This window comes from Chaetodon trifascialis, chromosome 20, assembly GCF_039877785.1.
Source record: "Chaetodon trifascialis isolate fChaTrf1 chromosome 20, fChaTrf1.hap1, whole genome shotgun sequence".
In the NCBI taxonomy this organism is placed as follows: Eukaryota; Metazoa; Chordata; class Actinopteri; order Chaetodontiformes; family Chaetodontidae; genus Chaetodon; species Chaetodon trifascialis.
The window spans coordinates 22,836,291-22,861,751 of record NC_092075.1 but is presented as its reverse complement, the minus strand read 5'-3'; the positions used below and the strand labels follow the sequence as shown (position 1 = coordinate 22,861,751).

The window sequence follows — 25,461 nt, the reverse complement described above, 5'->3', positions numbered from 1 at the left end:
CTGGACTCGGATGAAACCATGGTATCTTATGATGTCACCTCACTCTTCACATGCATCCCCACCCTGGGAATTGTGAAGACTGTAAGGAAACAACTGCTACAGGACAGCACTCTCTCCAACAGAACCAAGCTCACCTCTAATCACATATGTGCCTGACTAGACCTCTGCCTGACAACCACCTATTTCCAGTGCAACCAGGGTTTCTACACACAGAGGCATGGCTGTGCCATGCAATCACCAGTCTCTTCTATAGTAGCCAATATCTATATGGAGGAAGTAAAGAGCAAAGCCCTGATCTCCTTCACAGGAACTCCCCCCAGCCATTGGTTTAGGTACGTGGATGACACCTGGGTCAAAATTAGAACACAGGAAGTTGAAGCTTTCATGGATCACATCAATACAGTGGACAGCAACATCAAGTTCACTTGGGAGGATGTCAAAGGAGACAGCCTGGCCTTTTTGGATTCTGCAGTGCACACTGAAGAGGACAGGAGTCTCAACATTGAAGTATACAGAAAACCCATGCATATCGATCAATATTTGCTCTTTGATTCTCACCACCCTCTGGAGCACAAGATGGGGGTTATCAGAACCCTACAACATCGAGCTCAGAATGTGCCCACAACGACAGAAGACAGGGATAAGGAGCAGAAACACACAAAGGAAGCACTCAGAACGTGTGGCTCACCAAAATGGACCTTCATCAGAGCTCAAAAAGACATAAAACAGAAAGGACAATAAATGGAACAACACTCTCATCCCTTACATTGCAGGAGCATCTGGAAAACTCAAGACTGATGGTTTGAAAGAGCAGTCAAAGAAGTCATCCATGTCAAATTGGAAAGACCACTGAACAGAGGAGGTGGTTTAAGACACCACTTATCAGCCACCTACAAAGCAGTCCTGAGATGTCTTCCCAGGCAGCTTAACAGCCATTCACACAAGAACTCACATGGCCGTAATGAGACACATGGTGGGTTTGCGGGTCAACGACCCACCCAGAGAGAGAGAGAGAGAGAGAGAGAGAGAGAGAGAGAGAGAGAGAGAGAGAGAGAGAGAGAGAGAGAGAGAGAGAGCATGTCATTATAACTGACAATAGCTACCTTAATTATTATGTTATATGTGAAGCACACAGTTGTCTGCGCTGCTATACATATTCCTATGGTACTGTTGGTTTGATGGTTCCATGATGTCTTGACTAACTTAAAACATGCTGATTGCTTGTGACCTGTAAAACGGTAACTTGGCTCACTTCACTGAATTTACAGTGGGTTGAAATATTTCACTAACCTGCAGCTCCTTTTATTTCATCATTGTATTCAGAGTGCTTATTTAGCTTGACTAGCTTCAGGAAACATAATGGGAGTACTGTGACAGTCATGTTTGTGTGAATGCACACGGTTGGACCACTAACTCACATCATGTTCTACCTCACCAATGGACCACAGTATGTAAGAATACAGGACTGTTAGTCCAACATGGTTGTCTCCTCAGCATGGCTGATAGCCCCAGCTATCTTCTATGGAGTAATCTGCTGGGACAGTAGCATCTCAACAGCTGACAAGAAGAGAGTACACAGCTCTTTCCTGGGATGCCCTCAACCTTGTAGAGGTGATGGGAGAAAGGAGAATGATTGCTAAGCTATCATCCCTGATAAAGAAAAGAACATGCCCACCCCATGCAGGACACTTTGACAGCATGGGGCAGCTCCTTCAGTGACAGGCTGCTTCATCCATGGGGTGTGAAGGAGCGATACTGCTGGTCATTTCTTCCTGCTGCTGTCAGACTTAACAATCAAAATTCCCCACAGTAAACCACACACAGAGAAACTGCCAAATTCACTCAGGTGCAATATCAATGTATACTAAACTGTGCAATATTAATATTTCCTATGCCCAATAATGTGAATTCAACCATTTCCTGTCTTACTTATTCTATTGTCTACTCATTAATCATTTCCGGCTGTTTTTATTGATTATTATTCTTACTGTTACACTACCTCCTTTGCTGCTGTAGCAGAAATCTTATTTTATCTTGAACTCGCTGATTAGATTGCTTTTAATGAATCTGCAATGTTGTACTAAATTTAATAAAATTCAGTTTCTTGTTCTTAGATAGTAAAATGGAGTGATTATTGCTGACAGCTGGGCTTGCACAGAGCCGATCAGATTCAACACATACACAAACACCTGCCATTGGGGAATGTAATCCTGTGAAGATAAACAGATGAGGATAACCATCAGTTGAAAGTAATGAAAAAGAAGATCAGTTTCATTCAAATCCTGAACACCTCAAATTGAAATACAGTAATAGCCAATGGCATCACACACACGCACACACACATAGTCTAAGGATTTGAATCTTCTCTTCTCTCTATTTGAACCTTCATTAAATAATCAGAATAAATACACTATTTGTTCATGTTGGAGTAAGATTTGATACAAACTACAGTGTCCAGCTCTTTTAGGAAATTACTGACTTTAAATATGTAATGTAAATTATCTGAACTATGAAATTCTAACAAAATATAATAAGAATGAATAAACCTGCAGAGCCTCACCTGTGAACAGGTACCAGAAGTTGTTGGGTTCGATTGCCTCTTGGTCTCCACGGCGACCGGTCTTCCTGTACTTGATCTTATAGGCAGTGATGATGCCATTCTGGGTGCTGTGTGGAGGAGGCTGCCATGACACCTTGATGCTCTGAAATGAAAAAATGAAAAACAACAACTAATAGACAAGCTGCGAAATATCCTCTTTCTGAGGGTCTGGATGGCTTATGAGACAAAGGGCTCCTGGGCACACAAAAAAAAGGCCCCCCTGATAAATACTGTAGGACCCCCCACACCAAGAGAGACACAGAATGTGGCCAAATCTACCCAGCATTCTGAAAAAATATGCTAAAGAAAAACCAAGTGCCAAATGGTTCTGATCAAGCATCCGCTTATGACAAGCTGTGAGTGAGAGTGAGTTGGCTAGAGCTGTTGGGTACTGCATTCCAGTGTCTAGTGTCTTGGTGTTTACTTAAGTTCCAATGTGAAAACATCTATTTATTTTTAAATCCTCATCAATTTAACTGATATGTTTTGGACTAAGAAAAACAAACCAATGCTGACACTGTAGTATAATCTTTACAATGACACCATGCTACCTAGGGATTTAGGAATAACAATCAGTTTAGCTTTTTTTTTTTTTTTTGAAGTTGGATAAAAATACAGGCACAAATGCACATAATGAGGATAACTTCAAACAACTATTATTACCAGGCATCATGAAGATATGACATTCAAATGTGTCTCTATTGTGAATCTGACCAGCAATAAGCAGAGGGGCCCATCTAGTTTCTGTTGTGTTTCTGTCTTTGTTCAGATGAGTGTGTGTGTGTGTGTGTGTGTGTGTGTGTGTGTGTGTGTGTGTGTGTGTGTTTGGCTGTGTGTTGTATGAATTTCAATTGCTTTATTTGCATGTTAACAACCCACCTCTGACACACACACACACACACACACACACACACACACACACACACACACACACACACACAACAGATGTTTACTTAGCCCCTGGTGTGCTCCACTCTGTGAGGCACCTCCTATCAACCATTTTGCTGACCTGGTACGTGTGTATGTGTGTGTGTGTGTGTGTGTGTGTATGTGTGTGTGTGCGTGCGTACATACGTGTGTACATACGTGCGTACATACGTGCGTACATACGTGCATACATACGTGCACACACACAGCTCAGAACGAGGCAACCACTTGCACATGTACAGACATGTACATGTTCATCTACATGTTCATGTTCATGTTCATGTACATGTACATGTACAGACACACCAACACAGATTCACACATCTGTTGTTAGTGTGATTAGCACACACAGACAGATATGCAGACATGATACACACGCATACACACACACAGACACTCTGTGTGTCCCCCGTCCCCCCCGTCCCCCCCGATCATGTGTGTATCCCTCCATCAGCTATGGCATAAGTCACTGGGCCAATGAGCGGTTTAAATATTCAGCCAGTGTTACTATGACGATGGCCACAGAGGAATTCATTAACATTTATCTGCACCTGTTCCCTCTGCTGCTTCTCATCCTACTAATTGATTACAGCAAAACTGATTACTGAGAAGGAGGGGGAGAGTAAAAGAAAAGAAGAATGGAGGGAGAGAAAAAAGAAGGGGACAAAATGAAAAAATGTGTTGACAGGCCAAATTCCTCCATACTCTCTCTCTCTCTGTCTGTCTGTCTTTCTCTCTGGCTGGGTGTTGCACTTCATTAACTAATTAGACACTGGAAACAATATAGAAGTTAAATTCATGTTGGAACAACTCCCACAGAGACACAAAGAGGCAAACCATCCATGAAGGAGGAAACCACCACCACCATCACACTGTCTCTACAGGGAAATGCTTCTCCTCAGCTACAACAAATATTGACTGCTGCTGCTCCCACTGTTATTAGCCCACTATTGCTGTTACTTCTGTTATTACTGCTGCTGTTGCTACTGTTATCACTACTACTGCAATTACTTTGATTACTGCTGCTGTTAATACTTTTTTCAATACTGCTGCTCCTACTGTTATTACCATGGCTCCTCTTATTACTGCTGTTGCTGCTACTGTTATTAGGGCTACAGGGCAATTGCACTGAGCCCTATGCCCCTACAGCTATGAAATAGTTATATGAAATTGAAATAAATTAGAAAAAATTGAAAAAGCTATGAAAATTGAAATACCTATGAAATTGTTATACTGCGTGGTTTTTCTTCTTCTTATTCCTTATTCTCTTCCATGTCAAACTTCGATTCACTACTTGTCCAACAGCTTTGAGAGCACCCAATAAATTTCCCATAAGGAATGAATGGGAGGAGGTCAAAAAACGAACAAATCATTGGACTTTTCCTACTGCCTACTGCTCCAGCATACTTTCACCTAGAGACACCGTTTGAACTTTAAACTGTAGACACAAGTCTTGTATATTGGTGTGTTATTCCACGTTTTGATAGATCCTATAGTTTTTGATCAATCGCTGAGATTATAATGGGTGTGTTTTGCACCAAATGTTCGTGTCAGAGTGGGCGATGTCATCGGTCAGAGTGGGAGAAAGACGAGAAAAAGTCCAGATTTTTTTCTCTTTCCACCACTGCATGAAAAGTAACATTTCCATCAATTATCGTCACTGTAAATTGCCGTGGAAGTTCTCTCTCAGCCACTGTGACCATGAGGTGTTAAAATGCAAATGTAAATTCTGAAAGCTATACAAATGCAAATTGGGATTTTGTGTGTGTGTGTGTGTGTGTGTGTGTGTGTGTGTGTTCTGTGCCTACAGAATAAAAAGATTTATTTTTTTTCTCATGAGGATTTAAAAGTGTGTTTAAATAATTTTTTAGGTTACATACAGGAGTGTCCTGACTCTCAAAAGCCTTTCATTTTCCACTTAAATTGCTAAATCAAATTGTGAAAATTAAAGCATCTACAGTTCTTGGACACTGGTCATAATTTTTCGCATTTTGCCATCACAACACCAGTCGCAATTGGCAAGGAGAATGACCGTGATAAAAGCCAGACTGCTCGCTCTGGAGGAGCAGCCCTGACCGACTGCAGCTGCGGAGACAAAGAGACGGGTGTATAAGTTGCAGTAAGTAACGTTAGCATTTAATACTACATTGTGCCGTTTTTAGGGCGCCAAACCTTTATTATTCTTATTGCACCACGTTCCGAACATTTGGTAACCGTTCACTTTACATTTAACATTACAATGTATTTTGTATTTTAAAGGAAAAGGTGCGGCGGAAATGACAGGCGATACTAACCTGAGCAGGGGTAAGTTAATAAAATACACAGGAAATATTCTGCAGAATGTAAGTAAATATAAATGTAGCATGACGTGTTTGTACTTTTTGTGTTTTACAGACTAAACTCGCCCCAAAACGAAACGGTGACGTCATATTTGATGGCGACTTTAACTGGGAGTCCAGACATGGTATGCCCATCCAGCTCTTTCAGTTCAGGCAGCAGCTCTGAAGATTTCAGCTCACAGCAGACAGAGAAGGAAGGGGTAAAAGTTACATGCATGCCGCTTTATTTTCACGACAAAGTAAAAATGGGCTGAATTTTATTTATTAGCTGCATTGTTTTTGACAAACATGCTCACATATGTTATCATGTGTTATTGTTTCTTAGCAGTACTAAGAAACAATAATATTAATATTATATTAACACCTGTATTTACAGCTGCTGGAAGCACGAAGGAGTGTCCTAGCTCTCCAAACTCTGCCAGACACTGCAGGAGCAGCTGGAGAGCAACCCAAAGTATGTGGCGACACACCACAAGAGGCTTCGCATCGAGTCCCCTTCAAAGCGACAGGCGCCAACTCAGTATGACCCAGAGGCAGCAAAGAAGCATTTCCAGAGGCCTTAGACTCTTTTTCACGCACCATGGACCAGCGGCATGGCCCAACCCAGAGACTCTTATCAGTGAACCCCTCTGCATATTTCCTTGCTTTTTTTCCCCAGTAGTCACTGATTTTACTTGGTTGATCCTTATTAATGTGTGTGTCATGATTTCATTAAAGACTTTTTTCAAAATGTTTCTGTCAACTGTGTTCTTTGTGTTCTACTGTGTGGTAGTGTAGAAGGTGGATCGACAAATAAATAAACGAATCATCAATTAAATAAAATATATATATAATTTCTATTTTATATATACATAAATATAACAATATAATAATTATTTTTAATATATTAATTTATTATATACATTATTTAATTTAATATATATTATTATTATTTATTTATTTATTTTGGTGGTGCACAGATGACCAATAGCAGCAGAGTTGCCATCCAATCACATGATCACTCACTCATGTGATTGGAGTTGCTATCCAATCACATGATGGTTTCCTTTTAAAATGCCTGTGGAATCATCCAATGGTTGTTTGTGAAGCCAGCAGACCAGCCTGAGTAGATCAACGTTGGTAGCATTCATGTGCTAATTAGAGCTATTCGCACCTTCGCGAAGGCGCGATTAACCACGCCCCCCCACCGACAGATGGTTCATTTCCGACGATAATCAACGAACTTCGCAGGGGTTTACTGGTCGTAAATGTGGTTTTTCATGCAGTGCACACTCCTTCCAGCCACAACTTATGCTCTACATGCTTGATTTTTTTCCACATTTGTAAACAAATTTGTTCTGTCTCTCACAACAAATTTGTCTACAAAAAAAAATCAGAGAGACTTACAGAATTTGAATTATCAGTCTCTAACTGCGGCCACGTCTGTCTCTGCTCCTCATTGACTCCAATACAAAGATTTTCTGAGAGAAGCAGAACGGACCCCTGTTTTAAACTCGCAAGTGTCTGCAAAATATTGACTGTAGAAACACCGAAATCACACCAAACGTTCAGGAAGTCCTGACAGTGATAACGGTCTGTTTTTGTCTCATAGGAGCTATAGTTTTGTCAGCGTAAGCCCAAATGTGAGGCCAGTGCAGAGGCAGAAACTGGCTGTTTTTCTCCACATTTCTGCCCCTGTCTGTCTGCCTGGGTGCTTGCTTGGGGGGCAGCAATTGTATCTGGATAGTCATGCCCTCCTCTGGGCCCCCCATGGCAGTGCCTCAAACCACATTAAATTATTGAAACCACATCACACTAACCTTGCCCTGTGATCGACTGGCGACCGGTCCAGGGTGTATCCCGCCTCTTGCCCACTGACAGCTGGGATAGGCTCCAGCCCCCCGCAACCGCGAAAGGGATAGGTGGTATAGGAAATGGATGGATGGATCACACTAACCTCTGTGATAACTGCAACTGCTTCTTTTTAGCAAGGTGTTTAATGTCAGATTGTACAGATGATGAGCAGCAACAAGGCACACCTTAACAAATTCTCCTTCTGAATGAGGTTTCATTTTCTTAGCTATTAACTCACTCAACCCAACACTTGCCTACATAACACTGCTTCTGTCAGAGTGTTGCCTTGTAAAAGCTGCTTGTTGGGCAAACAAACACAAAGAGCATTGCTGGATCAAACAGTCTTGTTCGGGAGGTTCTTCACACCTGGCCTAATGGAATACACAGTATTGTAAGGCATTGACTGTTATATAGCACGCTCTTCCAGAATCTACAATAGTCTCTTTGTAAGAAATATATACACTGTAAAAACAGTAATACTCTCATTTTTTTTCTCTTTGTCTTTCATTTTGTTCAGCTTTGAATTTTCACTTCTGTTACTTTAAGTTTAACTCTTTGTACCCTCTTGTAACACTCTGCACTTTGCACTCACTGTTAAAGTAATTTAAAATAGTACACGCCAATAATTAAAGTAACACAAAGTTTTGTTTGAAATAGGCATGAACTGAAGTCTGAAAGTTGGGTTTTTCCTGCATTTCCTGCCTTAACAGAACTTTCACATCTGATAATGAATTACAGCTAAATATTCAAAGTTATCAGGACTCATTCACTTACTTACTTACTTACTTACTTACTTACTGAGACAAGATATAAGTTTGGTGTGTTGACCAAACCAAGATTGGTACTAATAAGCTTATCCTTTATTTACTATACCAAATAATATAAGTATCTATAGAACATTCCTTTGCAGTAACAGCATGAACGACAGCATTTATAGCAGTGTTACTGTTGATAGTATTGTGGCAGTGGTAGTAGTTGAGATTTAATATTTGATTCTTTAAGTAATGTCATCAGTCTTGTTGTCTTTGTTCATTACATTTCCCTCGGTCATCTGCGCTTCTTGTGATTATCCATATCAGTTTGATTATTATGCTGTCAGAGCTGTCAGACTACACAACAAGAACTGCTGAAAGTAATTTTTTGATAATTTATCTGTAAATCATCTGCAAATTACCTCTGCACCAATCTGGGCAATAACTGGTGCAATAATCTGTGCATCTATCTGTAATTGATCTGTAAATTATCTGAATAATAATCTGGGCAATAACTGGAGCAATAATCTGTGCAATTCATCCTGTACATAACAGTCCGCAAATACAATTTATAATTTAAGATAATACTTATTTTTATTACACTGTTTTGTATATACTTGCTGCTTTTTACCTAATTCTATCTTTTACTGGTGCTGCTGTAAATTGGATTTTCCCCTTGCGGGACAAATAAAGGTATATTGAATTGAATTGAATTGAATCACTGCTTCTTATTTTCTTATATTCATCAGCTTTCTGCAGACCTCTCTGCATTTTCCTCCTGTCCTCTTAGGGAAAATTAAAAAAGGTAGAGGCTCTCTGCTTGTCTGAAGGCTGTGAACGAGGCCACGACTTCACTTGCCCTGATGCTTTGCAGTGTCAACTACATTTGAATACAAAACAGCTTCAGGTGGAATTTCTGCTCCCGACATTTTCTGCTCCACTCAGACAGAAAAAACAAAGAAATGAGTCAATGTTACAGTACAGCCTGAGGCCACTTCACCTCTAATTTACACAAGGAAAGAAAGTACACCTGAAACCGACATTACTGATCCATGGAGCCCGTTTGGTTCAGAGAGCTTTGTGAAGGAGATGAAAATTAACAAATTAATGAACACAGCAGACTGCAGTTCAGCTGTTTTGTTAGTAGCAGGTGGAGAGTGAACCTCAACCAATAATATACTATGTCGGTATGATGTCAACCAGTAACGGAAGTTGACACCTGAAGGATGGGGGATGAATGGATTACACTAACACTTTGAACTTGATAATTCCTGTGTATTTTATTTCAGGCAAAAGAAAGATTGGATTTTAAATTCATTATTTATGGATGTAAAGATATTGCAGCAGTATTGATAGCACTAGTTTTTGCAGCAGTTGTTGTAGTAGAAGCACCCATAGTAGCTGCAGCTGCAGGAGCAGTAGTATTTGTATCTAGGGCTGGGCGATAAAACGATAACAATATGTCTCGCGATAGACACGTAATCAAGATCAATAAAAAATGCGATTTTTTTTCTTCGTCGGAAGAAACAATTGCGAAGCACGGTTGGTTGCATGAACAAAGGCACTCGTTCTCAGGTAACCGACCAAAGTAGGGAGTAATCGCTGATCAGTGGGAGTGACATGCTAACACGCCAATCACGTAACAGTATCATGTTCGGTTGCGCCATCTCGTTGTCTCATGTTTGATGCTTCGCGAGGAGTGAGATGAGAAATAGAAAGTGAGTGCTGCAGCGAGCGAAGAAATTGTCGATAAAACAGGGAAAGTCAGCTCGCCAGTATAGAGTTTTTCGGATGTTATAAGTCGGACCCTAGTCAGGCCAATGTGGTCTGTAACTTATGCAAGACTGTCGTCCCCACCAAGACGGGTAATACCACAGACTTGTTTAACTACCTTAGCCGTGCTCACTCTTTGGAGCTCAGCTGTATTCGCCAACGTCCAACAACATCCGCAGCACCACCGCATAAGCTGCAGACCACCATGCAGGGGTACTCTGCTTCAGTGCCTTATGACAAATCATCTAAAAGGCACAAGACATAACGGAGGCAGTGGCATATCATATAGCTAAAGACATGCTTCCACTGAGTGCTGGAGAAGCCAGGTTATAAACATCTCTTACACGTGCTTTTTTTTTTTTTTTTAAACACTTGCAATAGAAATATAATTGAATAGTTCATGTATGTTCAGAGTAAGAAGAGTGACTGAAGTTATTCATATGTCTAGGCTGGTTTTATAGTTCAGTCAGTCTTACTGTACTGTCTATCATGTTTGTTTGTTTGTATGTTACAGATGTCAAGTCTACCTCAGTTTCTGCTGTGTTTACAAAGCACTGCACATATCTGAAAACATTTTATTCATGAGAAGGTGAATCAGCTTGTGAACTTCCTGCACTAAACCTGTGGAATAAAGTTCTCAGGTTTCTCTCTGTTTACATTTTTACACTTATTTACATTTATTATTTGAGTGTTTTCCATGGTTGTGTTGACATTTCCTTTCTGCCTTGCTATCTGAGGGGATTATAATCAGAGGAAGGTTAAATTTAAAATAAAAATGTTTAAATTGAATGTATTTTTCTCCTGGTCCTTATTTTAAATAGGTAATAAAAAATATCAATAATTATCGATATCGACTGATATAAAACACTTATTTCGTGATAGAGTTTTCAGCCATATCGCCCAGCCCGATCTGTATCTATAACAAAAGGATAGCAGCCATGACAGTGTAGCAGATGCAATGACTGTAGTAGTAGCATCTGCAGTAATAGAAGTCATAGCATTAGTTAATAACAATAATAGCAGCGGCAGTAATAGAACTATTAGCAGCAGTAATAACAGTAGCGGCAGCAGTAATACCAGTAGCAGCAGCAAATAACACATTAAAAAGAAAGAAAGAAAGAAAGAAAGGAAGAAAGAAAGAAAGAAAGAAAGAAAGAAAGAAAGAAAGAAAGAAAGAAAGAAAGAAAGAAACACCATTAGAATGCATTGATGAATCATTTTACTGTATGTTAGCATGTTAACATTAGCATGCTAGTCGTTAGCATGTTAGCACAACAACCCAATATCAAAAGTCAAACCTGTATGCACCAACAAGCTCATAGGACCTCATGTTAGCATTAGCCGCTGTAAGCATTGTGGCTAATGCTAACAGGTCACCAGTAATAGTAAGATAAGTGGCTCATTATCAAGCCACTGCAGAGCTTGATGATGAGCTGATCATTTGAATCAGCTACATAGCTGCAGCCGAAGCTACATATGTGTGTTTGTGTGTGTGCTCAGAGATGTACTGAGGCTCAAAGGTTGCCACGGCAACTTGAGGTGGTTGCCATTTACAATATGGATCTGTTTTTGGATCTGTATTTCACCAATATGCATACCTGAAGCTGCTACTACTTCTATCCTGTTCTGTGTACAGCAGGAGAATTTTAGAAACTTCTGTGTTGCTGATGCAGGGCAGACAACTGCACTAGTGTATTTCATTTATAAGAACAGTTATTGGTATTATTGTATTTCCAGCTGTACTTTCATTCTTTGTACTGCTAATCAGTTTGTCGGATCAATGGATGAAAAAGCTTTGAAGAAAAACAAAACTTAAAACTGAATCTGGAATTAATCCAGCAGGATTGTCTTTTGTTTCTGTGTGCTGATCTGCAGTGTGAGTTGCATACTGAACACCTCCACCCTGTGACCTCCACACACACACACACACACGCATGTACGCACGCACACACGTACGTACACACACACACACACACACACACACACACACACACACACACACACACACACACAGGGCCATGATAGTAAGCACTCCCTGAATTCGTTCTATGATTGTTTGTTCATGTCCTCTGGGTGAGAGCTGCAACCATAGTGACTGTGTGTGTGTGTGTGTGTGTGTGTGTGTGTGTGTGTGTGTGTGTGTGTGTGTGTGTCTGTGTGTGTGTCTGTGTGTGTGTGAGCGTGCGCTAATGCTCTCTGGGTAAAAGGAGAAATCACATGGAGGGCAGACTGTCTCTATAACATGCACCACCATACTGCACCATGGAGTGTCTGGTGCGTCTGTGTGCGTCACTGTGTGTGTGTGTGTGTGTGTGTGTGTGTGTGTGTGTGTGTGTGTGTGTGTGTTCAGCAAATAAACAGCTGTCAGGTTTTAGAACAATAAAAAGAGTTATTGAGGTGTTCTCTATGTATACAGAATGTGTAAAAGATGGTTTCTGGACAGTAAAGCCACAGTCTATGATCCAATTCAATTAAAAAGCCTAAAACTGACATTCAAAAATCGTGGAAGCTACTGTCACTCTCATATTGATCAATAGGTCTTTAATATATGAACTGATAATAGATGACAAACAAATCACTTATTTATTTACTTATTAAGTTTAATTGTGAGTTTGTTTACATTAGTAATGTCTGTAAAGAGAGCAGCAGAACAGTATGATATTTAAATTGTGGTCAGATGACAGCAACATACTACTTTCTTTTTCACAGCTGTAGTTAAGCTCAGTTGGTCCAGTTCAAGGAGAAGTAACAATTATTTTCATTATTGATTCATCTGATTAGTTTTTTGATAAATTGATTGATAGAAAATGTCAGGAAATTTTAAAAATGGCCATCACAAGTTTACGGAGCCATTTTTACATAAAAAGGCTTGTCAAAGGAGGGACACGACATCTAGACTAAAACTTGTGACTTCCTGGTCACAGGGCCCTCCCTACTCAAATGAAATGTTTACTGTTTACCGCTCTGTCTAATTGAGAGATGTACTCCTGATGAGGTGGGCGGACATTCAGGTGAAGTTGGAGTGATTTTTAATTCAGAGGAGAAGACAGTTCAAGGGCGAAACAGAGCTGATGAACAACAACAAAACTGATGATTATGTTTCTGTTTTTGTGTCCGAGGGTGTAATCATCCCGTTATTACAACAACTCTATCACAAATCATCAGAGCAAGGGAATCTGAGATGATAAACAGTAATTATCTGCTGTTCAGTGACATCATCACAGGTGTGTAACAGAGATAGATGGGATACGTAGAGAACAGCTGCTATTTCAAGCTGTAAGAATAATGTAACGAATGAACAAAAGATGAATGGATGATATCACAAAGTGTGTGCAGATCTGAAGTGAAGTGAATTAATGAATGAATAACTGACTGAATGAATGGTTGAATGAATGAAATAAGCAACTGACGGACTGGCTAAATGAATGAAGAAAAGAATAATTGAATGATTAAATTAGTGAATGACTAAATTGATTGATAAGTGGCTGACTGAACAAAGGAATATGTGACTGACTGTCCCGGTAAATCATTAAATTTTAGGGTGAAGGGTGATATGGGTTCGGTTTAGGGTGAGGCTAGGTTCGAAATCTTTGGCAAATAGAGGTTATGGTAATTTCCCAGGAAATGAATGTAAGTCAATGTAATGTTCCCTGAAGTGATGGAAATACATCTGTGTCTGTGTGTTTGTGTGTGTGGGTCCAGTTTCTCTGGAGCTTTTTACTGAAGGAGAAAATGTGAATAGTTCTGCTCCTGTCAAGTTTCTGCTGTCAAATCAACTTTTCAGACAAAGTGACATTTTCTCAACTTTCCTCCAGTCAATGGAGCATTACTGTCAGTGTGTGAGTTTAGAGTATGTCAGTTTGTGGGCATTATACCCTGAAATCCCCAGAGAATCCAGCCAGGGTCATTGTCTCCATGGCTGTCAGAGTCAGGATCAAGAGTGGATTCTGGGAACATTCAGCATACTATAAACCTTTAGCCCCACTATTGGTATGAGAATAGCTTTTGGAATTGTTCCTTTTGGAGCATTTGAACCTCCCAGTGAGGCTCTGCAGGAGTCAGATGTGTTACTCTGGAGAACCTGGAAACTCATTTCGACATAAATTAAAACAACCAGCAGTGAAGGCTCGAGCTGAGCTCAGTGTGAAGGATTCATTTGACTTCTGGGGACATGAAATGAGGTTTTAAAGAGTACATAATGAAAACTCTCAGGTAATCTTGCGACATCGCAACAGAACTATAGCTCGATGTTATTGTGGGACTGTGACACTATCTACCGAGGCATTCAAAAACTGTATTGTTTTTGTTTGAATAGCTGAGGGCGCAATTACTGTGAGAAAAAGCTTCAGTGAGGGATAAGAGTCTGAAAGACGTATTTGGAACCCTGCTTCTCCATAACAGTTGGAGAGCTGGAGAAACAACAACATGCATTGGTGAATATATAGCCAAAGACTTAAGGCCGATATCTGTGGTTGACAACGATAGATTTTGGAGGTTAGTTAACACACTCCTCTCTCACTGTTGTGCTGAGCTTGGTGTTTTCTTGTTATTATCATTGTTGTTGTTGTAATTAAATGTTGGCTCATGCTATAATGTATGGTGTGTGATGATGATGATGAGCTGAGTGAAACCTTCTCACATTTCTTTTGTTGTATCGGCTACTGAAAGACAACTTTCCTTTTATGGGATTAATAGACATAGCAAATAATATAATAATAATAATTATTACAAATACAAAAAATTTTTTAAAGGTGCAATGTGTAAGATATGGCCAGAATTTTTGTTTGCTACATGTCACCAACTCTCAACATTTTTAGTCAAACAAATAAAGAAAATGAACTCAAAATATATTGAAAGGAATTGTTCTTACACCTTTTGAATTCAAGTTTCTCTCTTTTACTGAACTAAGTTGAGTATAATCGCCTTGTTACCTCATTAAACTTAATTAATTCAGACTCGATGGAAACAAAATAAAACTCACCAAACCTCCAATAATCACAATTTTGTTCGATTTCTGGTCAGAGTAGCTATAAATCTCCTCAGTATTGTAATTCCTGCAGTGAGTGGTTATTTTGATGACATGCTGCCCCCTACTCATTTGGAATGACCTTTGACAGGTGGCCATATCTTACACATTGTACCTTTAAGTAAACACATCCCTTTTTGTTTTTCTTTTTGATACTTTGAGTGTGATTTAGACATAAACTAAGAAATAGAGTCCTTTTGACAGAGGTCTTTGTACAGCCCAGATTCAGTGGACACGGAGGTCAACACTTTTTGTATCGTAGAAAATTGTTTTTTCAATTACTTACAAATATATATTAAAAAAGTTTGGTTGAGACAAATATTCCTTGTTTATAAGGGATATTATAAGGGAGAACTTAAAATTGTAAGTTCGGTCAGGGAGACTATTATTTTGCAGCCATAGCTGCTCATTCATAATTTTTGCTGTTATTGTCTGACTCTTCAGCCAAAGAGGAGAAAAGTCTCTTCCCCTCCTATTCTCCTGCTCACACGCAGCAATCTGCTATTCCAGGACAGTCAACACAGTGGTCACCACTGTTCAGTGAAAATGCTTCAGCTCCTGCCGCATCATCACTGCTGCAATGCTTCCTATTTACACCCAAGCTGCTCATTACCCTCTGGCCTCCATGCCCCAGCATTTCACAGGAGGGAAACAGCAATATCCACTCATCAGGTCAAATAGTCCTCCTTGGCAAGATTTTAAAAAAGTCATTATTCTCTCAAGTGTTGCAAAAAGACCACAACTGTGCAAATGGCAAATGCTATCGACAGATCGAAAGTTAGCTGAACAATCACTGGCCAGTTCCTGGTAGCTTTCTGCATCTACCGTGATATGATTTGCTTTGTCCATCCAGGGAGAAGACGAAGAACTGATTCCTACTCTAGTATTAACTGGCAAGCAGGAATCATAGGATCATTGTGTCTCAAATCAATCTCTAGCAACTGTTCTCTATATTGGCAAGCAAATCACTCTGAACTGGTCTTCTTTGGACACTGTAATACTTGTTATGGTTGTTGGAGGTTCACAAGTCATTTTCTGCACTACTGAAGGAATACAGGGTTCACAGCATTTGGTTTCATCCTCTATCCTTGGGTCTCTGGTCATCGCAGCATCAGTGTTATAACTAGTGTTTTAGTGCTTTTCTTGTGTTTCTTCCATCATTAGTCTCTATCGTGGATCGTGCATACTTGTGGATGTACAACTGGTGAGACTAATGATTTACTTTTTACTCTTTCTTGGATGACTTAAAACAACATTGGCGGATACATTCAGCCACAGCTCAATTGTTGACACATGAGAACAGCTAATAGCGCTGAGCAATATGAACGTACTCCCAGTGGAAAGACCAGAGATTCCCATGGAAATAAGGAGAAGGAGGTGGATATGCAGATCTGGGGCAAAGTGCCTTGAGAAGAAAAGATCCATCATCTATACCCTTTCTTATTACAGTTTTCCTCAGTCGCTTTGGTGCATTTCTCAGAACAGAATTAAAATTCTCATAACTGATAGTTCAACCTCCACAACATTTAGTCATTTGTGCACATCATAGTAGCAGTTTCTCATTCTTTCCAACAAATTGCAAATGCTTTTGGACATTCATCAACTGCTTTCATACAATTCTCTGCTGTTTTAAACCATTATCATTAGCTTATGTCATGTCAGTCAAAATGAACTAATACTCCCTATAAAACGAATAGTCTTCATTTCATTGCTTCAGTCATTACATACAAAAATGTTGAATTAGTTGTCAAAATCTGTCAAGAAAATTTTATACATTTCTTTATCATTTTTCCTGAAAAGTCTCCTAAAATGAAGAATCTCTCTCAGATGAACCTCATCTGTCACTGATGAGGAGGGGTGTGTGAAGCATTAGCTGCAAGCAATGATAAGCCACTTCTCCACAGTGACTTAGAGCTGAATCCCATTAACCTTCACTTGGCTAGAATATGTGAACTGAGCAGGACATAGTGTGTACCATTTTTACAATACTGTGACACAGAAATGGAAGGTCAGCGTGGTGGAAGAGGAGTGAGGATGCGTGGAGGAAAGGGAAGGGAACAAAACATGGGAAGAGGAAGAAGAGGCCAAGTACATAGGCGGATTCCTGATAAAATTAGGGCAACAATTGTGGACCATGTTGTCAATCACGGCCTCACAATGGCTGAGGCTGGTCGAAGGGTGCAGCCAAATGTTGGGAGAACCACTGTAAATTCAATTATTCAAACATTTCGTCGGGAGAACAGGTGTGTATATTGGACAGTAATTCAGCACTAAACAATCTGCACTGCACTGCTGTCATTGTGTTACAGTATACACAAAGCTGACATTGGGACAAGAACTTGTTACTTTTTACATTTAGACTAACAGCTTTACTGCAGCACAGATTTACTGTATTGTAGTGTACAGCAGTGTTACAGTAAAGATTTGCCATATTTACAGTATGGTACTGTACTGCAGCATTTTACAGGTGGGAAGCACTGTTATTGTATACACTACAGTAATATGGGTTAATGCGTATATCTCATGTTTACAAAGTGCTGTTATAGAGGGACAATATCTTTGGGAATATTGAATCTGTATCAATCGCTACAATTGACAATTGAGTGCTCAGGAGAAATGAAATGTGCATGAAACAATTGTATAATGCGCCATTTGAACGGAACAGCGACAGAGTGAAAGGGATCTGCCACCAGTATGTACAGGTAAAACATAAATGTGTTCTATGCATTGCATAGAAATGCATTATGTTACACAGGAAAAGTTGTTATAGTTTTTCTCTCTCTCTTTTCTGGGATAAAGCATGTACTGGAGCTGGAGGCCAGGGAACCGCTGCACACATTCATATACCTTGATGAGGCGGGTTTCAATCTGGCAAAATGTAGAAGTTGTGGAAGAACTCGCATTGGACAGAGAGCAACCATAGATGTCCCAGGCCAACAAGGAGGGAATGTTACAATGTGTGCAGCCATCTCAGAAAATGGCATCCTCACCCATATCCCCCGCCTTGGTCCATACAACACACAACATCTGCTGACTTTTTTAGGCACTCTTTACAGGGACATAATCCCTGAGAATGAGAGGGGTCAAACTGGAGACCATCTAAACAAGTATGTTGTTGTTTGGGATAATGTGTGTTTTCACCACTCAGATCTGGTCAGGCAGTGGTTTGCAGCACATGAAAGGATGCTGGTGTAATATCTCCCTCCCAACTGCCCATTCCTTAATCCAATATAGGAGGTTTTCTCTGCCTGGAGGTGGAAGGTATATGACCACCATCCACATACTCAAATGGCTCTGCTAGCAGCCATAGATGCAGCATGCAATGACATCACAGCAGAGTCCTGCAGAGGGTGGATTCGCCAGTCGAGGAGATACTTTCCTCACTGCATTGCAAGGGATGATATTCGTTGTGATGTAGATGAAAATATGTGGTGAGACAGACAGGAACGTCTGGATGCGTATGGATGATTTACAGCTCTACCCAAAGGCTGTTTCCATCCATCCATCCATTTTCTATGCCGCTTATCCCTTTCGGGGTTGCGGGGGGGGGGGGGGGGGGGGGGGGGCTATCTCAGCTGTCAATGGGCGAGAGGCGGGGTACACCCTGGACCAGTCGCCAGCCGATCGCAGGGCACAGCTGTTTCTTATGTTTATTGTAAATAATTGTGGGGTTTTGCAAAGAGCATATGCAGTAAATATGAAACATATCTATTACGTGTCTTGTACTTTGTTACCTCACTAAATACAGTAATGTGTAACTTTACTGTAGTTTTCAAATGACTGTGCAAATAGTGTTTAGTGCTGTCTTTTCAGGTAGTGTCACCAAGATCTGACTTTTTTTGCATTTGAAAACACTTACAGAGTAAACTCATAATGAAAACATGACAAAGCCATTTGACTATCTTAAACATAAAACAATGGTATCAGGACTTTTCATTTTGATGACACTGACACTTTTATTGACATAAATACTTGCTTCTGAGGAATGAACTATCCATTTTGAGAAAGTGACACACTTTTGCAGGTTATCAACTAGGTTTTGAAGTTTGTACTATTTGTTTTGAAAAATGCACTAACTGTTGTGCAAATGTAAATAGTGATGTGAGAAACTGTAAGGGGAACATGAGATCTCTACCCAGCAAGATGGAAGAACTAATGATGCTAGCCAGACTGGAGAGGGAGTATTGGGAGTGTAGTCTCATGTGCTTCATGGAAACTTGGTTGAATGAACTCACACCGGACTTGCATGTTACACTGGACAATTTTCAACTGCTGAGAGCAGTCAGGAGAGCAAAGGAGAGCAGTAAGAGCAGTGGTGTAGTCTAGTTTTTTGTAGTGAGTATACTGTCTATACTCATACTCATCCGTTCCAGAACAACACATCAACAACCATCTTGGAGCAACACCTCATAAGCACCATCATGACCTTGTGTCTGATGCTGCCTCCTAACATGTTGATAACACAACCAGTCTTTCAGAATGCTCTCAAGATGTATACTGTAGGCTATGCATTATTATTATCATTGCATAGTAAATGTGATTCAGATTCAGATTCAGATGTTTTCTTAGTACATGAATAAAACCAGGGATGTCTGCTCTTAAATTCCCTAGCGTGATTTTCACTCCACAAGGCAAGCCAGGAACTCTCACCTGTCTCATCAAGGAGATATGAACATTATGTTCTATTTGGAGGTGGGCAGGAACTGGGGATGTTCTGAGTGTGTAAGCGAGTTGTGGTGTTGGCTACGGTGGCTCTGTGGTGTTGGCTACCAGAAGCCTGGTTGTTCATGAATAAAGCATCAAGAAACCAGCTGATGGTAGTGGTTTATGTACCGAGGGACGCTACAACATATTTAAATATACCAACAATCCCCTGCTATGCTAATTTCACTTAGTTTTGTTTTTTTTCTCCAACCTCTTCTGCTGAAGCTGCACCCAAAGTGGCCGTGGGTTCAGTGGCACGCTTCAGAAAACACTGGAAAAATTGTTGTCTGGTGTTGTTTTCGTTTCATCTGTTTTGAAATTTACTCGCTGATTTTCTCCTTTATGCAATACTGCGGAGAATGCAGGCTGAAGAATTATGTTGCTGTTGCCATTATGGGCGACGGAAGTCTTAGAGGTCCAAAAGTCATGTGAACACAGACTGTGTAACGACTTGCCTGTCATTAAAGTCATTTGAGAGGATGAGGTCCTGTATGTTTGTGTGACGCGCTGTTGCTGGTTCATAAGCACGCTGAGTCCAGGAAAGTTTCAGTCATTTAATACCTCAAAACATCACAGCTACTTCAGCGGCTTTCAGGTTACACACGCCTAATGGATGTTAAACATGCACTGGCGGCGAATATGTAACAAAGCAATAAACTGAACAAAGGCGGTCAACAAAAATTGCGGCTACCTACACTCCTCTCTCTCTTCACTCGTGCAGGTAAACCAGCTCCCTATATCACCCACGGCAATCATCCCCAGTGCCGACGTGACCCAAGCCCCGTGCATCGCCGTGGCAACCAGACCAAGCAAATCAAGAGACGAATAATCCACCAGTGACACAATACAGCTCCTACAGACTGGGTTAATATAATGAATTAATCAGCGTGTGAAAGTTTTTACAAAATGATGTTGTTACGTATGCTCGCACATCAAATGGATATATGGAAAAAAAATTCTATACCGGCGAATCACGCAGACAAAACCACTGGGTATATGCAAATCGCTGACCTTTTCCAGTGGGTATACGGTGTATACCTGCGTATCACGTAGACTACACCGCTGAGTAAGAGGAAAGGTGGGGGCATAGCAATACTATACGAATAGTAAATATAGCAGTGCTGCATGAGAGACATTAAGCTGCTAGCTGTGAGCATTCGGCTCAGGTGAGGAAGGAGCTCAGGAAAATGAAGACGAGGAAAGCTACAGGCCTGGATGACATGTGTTACAGACTGCTCACAGACTGTGCAAATCAGCTCCACAGGGTCATTCAGCACATCTTTAACATGAGAGAGAGTTTCAAAGTTTCCTGTGTGGTTCCAGTCTCCTTAACTTTCCATCTGATGAAGATGATGGAAGATCATAGTGTTAGATCATAGTTTGCATATTGACCAGGCATTGGTGTGGAAGATGAACTGATCTACTTGCTTCACAGATCCCTTTGTGTTCTGAGGAATACTGGGAGAATGGTGAGCACATGTTTTTTGACTTCTCTAGTGCTTTCAACACAATCCAAACATCACTTCTCTGGGGGAAGCTGGAAGGAGCTGGAGTTGACTGCCAGCTGGCTGCATCGACCATCATCTACCTCACAAATAGAACACATTAATGTGAGGCCTTGTGACTGCGTGTCTGATGTGGTGGTTTGCAGCACGGGAGCTCTGCAGTGTTCTCTCCTTTCCTCTTTACCCTCTACACATCAGATTTCAGACACAACACCGACAGCTGTCACATCCAGAAGTTCTCAGATGATACAGCCATCATTGGGCATGCATGCTGGCTCTGTCCTGGACTGCCCTCTGGACACTATCAAGGAGGTGGGTGAGAGAAGGTTGTTAGCCAAGCTGACATCCCTTAAGGAGCTCCTTCAGTAACAGATTGCTGCATCCACCCTGTAGGAGAGAACACTACCGCAGGTCCTTCATTCCAACATACGTCTGTCACATCAGCCAGCTCCTTTTTCTGCTCTCTCCCCCTCTCTCTCTCTCTCTCTCTCTCTCTCTCTCTCTCTCTCTCTCTCGCTCTCATCTGCACACCTGTTCAGCCAGTGCACACCTGAGACCAATCTCCATCTGTGCCATACTTAAGTGGCTCACTCACATTCACTCTTCGCCAGATTGTTCTTAGCCCTTATGCGAGACTATCCAGCGTATTCTTTCGGACAGATTACTTGGTTTAGACCCAGCCTGTTTTTGACCGCGTCTGCTCTCCTGTTTCCTTGTAAAGACCCCTGTTCTGTGACCCCGACTACGAGTTTCGCCTTGCCCCCTCTGGACAATAGTACCTGTGGGACTCACGTGCTTCTCCGTTCTGTCGGTGTTGCATTTGGATCCTGGTATCCTCGTTACAACGTCAGACTGTTTAACTCCAGCATCATTTAATTGTTCCCATTTCTAAATCATAAACCTACTGTTTTTTGCACTACTGTTATCTATGCTAATATATGCTCACATTATCCACTACATCTTGCGCAATCTTAATTTTTTTTTTTTTTTTTTTTTTTCAGTAGTAAGCAATAGTACAAACACTGTAATTTTTATTTAAAATGGCAACAGTATTTTTATTACAGTTTTTCTCCATTGGTTTGGCTCATTTCTTGAAACAGAAATTACACTCTTAAAACTCCAAGATCATTTGGCAAAACAGTCCTACAGTTCAGCACAACACCATAGCTCACTTGCAAAAGCTCATATCTCTCCCAAAACTGTTCACTCATGCTTCAAAACTAAATTCCTTTCCCATATAAATAGTCAGTGCCACCAAAATGCAAAGATCCTTCTCAATTGCTTTGGCTCGTTTCTTGAAACAGACTGGACGTTCTCAACACTCTCGGTGCTTTTGCCAAAATAACCTGGATGGTTCAACACAACACCATTGTTCACCTACAAAAGCTTATATCTCTCCCAAAACAGTTCACTCATGTTTCAAAACTAAATTCCTTTCTCATACAAATAGCCAGTGCCCCCAAAATGCATCGTCCTTTTGGCATTGTGTAAGCACTGCAAGTCAAAATGTTTAGATGTTTTGTCACTATGGCAGAGGACCATTGAAATATCCCTCATGTCCACCTCTCAGTCTTAGCCCAGTCCTTCATTGATAATGGTTACTGTATTAGTTTTTTTTTGTCTAACAGAATACAATTGTGTATAAAACTGGAAAAAAATAGGATTTTACGGTAAGAGTAGCCTCCAAGGTTTGACATCACACATTGCACTGATACTGCCAAGGATATTGTAACCATTATTATTCACACACATCAAGTAACTTCTATACATCAGAGTAAGAAGAAAATGTATACAGCATAATATACTCTAATATAAACACATAAACAAAAAACAAGGAAAATTATATGTAGCCTACAGTGCTGTAAATAAAGCTGGAGTTTCACAACTAACACTTCTTCACTGGTCGCTGTCCTCATCCTTCCTCTCCTGGCCACTGTCCTTGTCCTCCTGGCCGTCCTCCTCACCCTCCTGGCCACGCTGCTGTCTGTCTGGCCACAGATTCTCATCCACATCACAGCATATATTCTCCCTTGCAATGCAATGAGGGAAGAAACGGCGTGCATGTCGCAACCATCCCCTACACTGATTGAAGGGGATTGTACTGGTCTGGTCAAGCTCTCTCTCTATATATGTTTGGTAGTATTCACTACCATGGATGGCACCTGTCAGGTAACTAAACATACTGTTTGATTGGTCATCAGAGATGTGTGAAACTCCTCCTTCGTTAGTTCTAGTTTCACCTGACTGTCAAGTACTGTAATCAATTTATCAAATGTTCCAAGAGATTCATATATGGTATTCATGTTTTATGTTCTTGACTAATTTTGACAATTGAACACATGTGATGACTTATACAATGAAATGATGCTGACATTTTTTGGAGAGAACAACCGTTAGACTTCACTTTAGATCAACAAGATCTATTCATTTGGAAATTGTGCTAAATGTAGGCTAACTCAGCTAACTGTAGGCTACCCGTACTTAATTATTTGCAAAGATATACCGAGACATTGAGACATGTATTAAGACATTTGCAATTTGATGAAATGAATGAGAAATTAAATTCTGTTGTCAACAATTGCCAAGTAGTTTGGATGTTTGTCCATGTTATTTTGAGAATGTAATTTCTGTTTCAAGAAATGAGCCAAACCAATGGAGAAAAACTGTAACTTTACGTATTGCACATATACATAGACTCATGCAATTCAATATTCTTTTTATGCAACAGTATTTCTCCAGTGCAATTCAACATATGGCATTCATAGTTTTTTTCCAAAGAACACTGGCAATAGTATTTTTATGGGCAGTAGTAGTTGTGCATAATGTACATATACATTATCCTGTATCCTCCTTATCTTGACCCTTCTATGCTACTGTTTTTTTGTAATACTTTGCTCGCTGTAATGACTTAATTTACTCAGCATGTTGGCATCTATCTCTCTTCAATTCAAAGTTCAGTGTTATGATTACCTTTCTTTTGGGTTAGACTGCAGTAGTTTGTCCAAACTGAAACAGTGTTATCATTTCATTCCAGGAATCACACTTCTAGTCCTTCTATGGAGGGGTTCCTCCCACTAATCTGTGTCACAGCAAAGTGCTCTACTCTACTGGAAAAATAAAAATCAGTCACCAACCAAGGTCTCACCTCAACAAGCTAGTTATGGTCATCAGACTTATTCAAAACTTTGGGTCATTGCTGACCCCATCATTACACATCAGAAATCACAAACAACAACTTCAACACAAATTTCATGGATACCATCAGTGGGTTGAGGAAATCCATGGCATGTCTCCCTAGTCATGACAGCTCAAGTGTTGTAGAAGAAGAAGCAAGGCTCACTGGAGGAGTTTCTGCATCTCCGCAGTCCCATGTCATAAAAGTTTCGTCAAAACAGTTGAAGAATATTTTTGTCTATATTTTTAAGAATGTTTGCTTAAAGAAGAAACCAATCAGTTAACTAGACCACAAGCATGTCTTCAGGACATAAAGACCTGTATGACTGGCAATTTTATGTTGCTAAAGTCGAACAAAACTGAAGTTAAAGTACTAGACCCTAAACACCTTAGAAACTCACTTTCTGATGATATAGAAGTTACAGTATGAATGGCATTGCACTGGCCCCCGGCACCACTGTAAAAAACCTGGGAGTTATCTTTGATAAGGATATGTCCTTTAACTGCAATGTAAAATAATTTTCAAGGACTGCCTTTTTTCACCCACATAACATTGTAAAAATCAGACACATCCTGTCTCAAAATGATGCAGAAAAACTAGTCCATGCATTCATCACTTCCATGTTGGATTACTGCAATTCCTTAATATCAGACTGCCGAAATTCATTGCTGAATATTCTCCAGTTGCTCCAGAACGCTGCAGCATGTACTCTGACAAAAATGAGGAAGAGGAATGATATTTCTCCGATATTAGCCATTCTGCACCGGCTCCCTGTACAATTTAGAATAGAATTTAAAATCCTCCTCCTCATGTATAAAGCCATAAATG

General features: G+C 40.4%; 1 protein-coding gene across 7 annotated transcripts in view; it reads right to left on the bottom strand.

Moving 5' to 3' along the window:
* dcc (DCC netrin 1 receptor) overlaps positions 1–25,461 on the bottom strand; it is a 427,309-nt gene that overhangs the window by 177,216 nt on the left and 224,632 nt on the right. For all 7 annotated transcript variants that reach the window (XM_070989802.1, XM_070989803.1, XM_070989805.1 and 4 more), the window contains exon 13: positions 2,561–2,702. In XM_070989802.1, the coding sequence (XP_070845903.1) occupies positions 2,561–2,702 (142 nt within the window). The remainder of the gene's footprint in view (positions 1–2,560; positions 2,703–25,461) is intronic.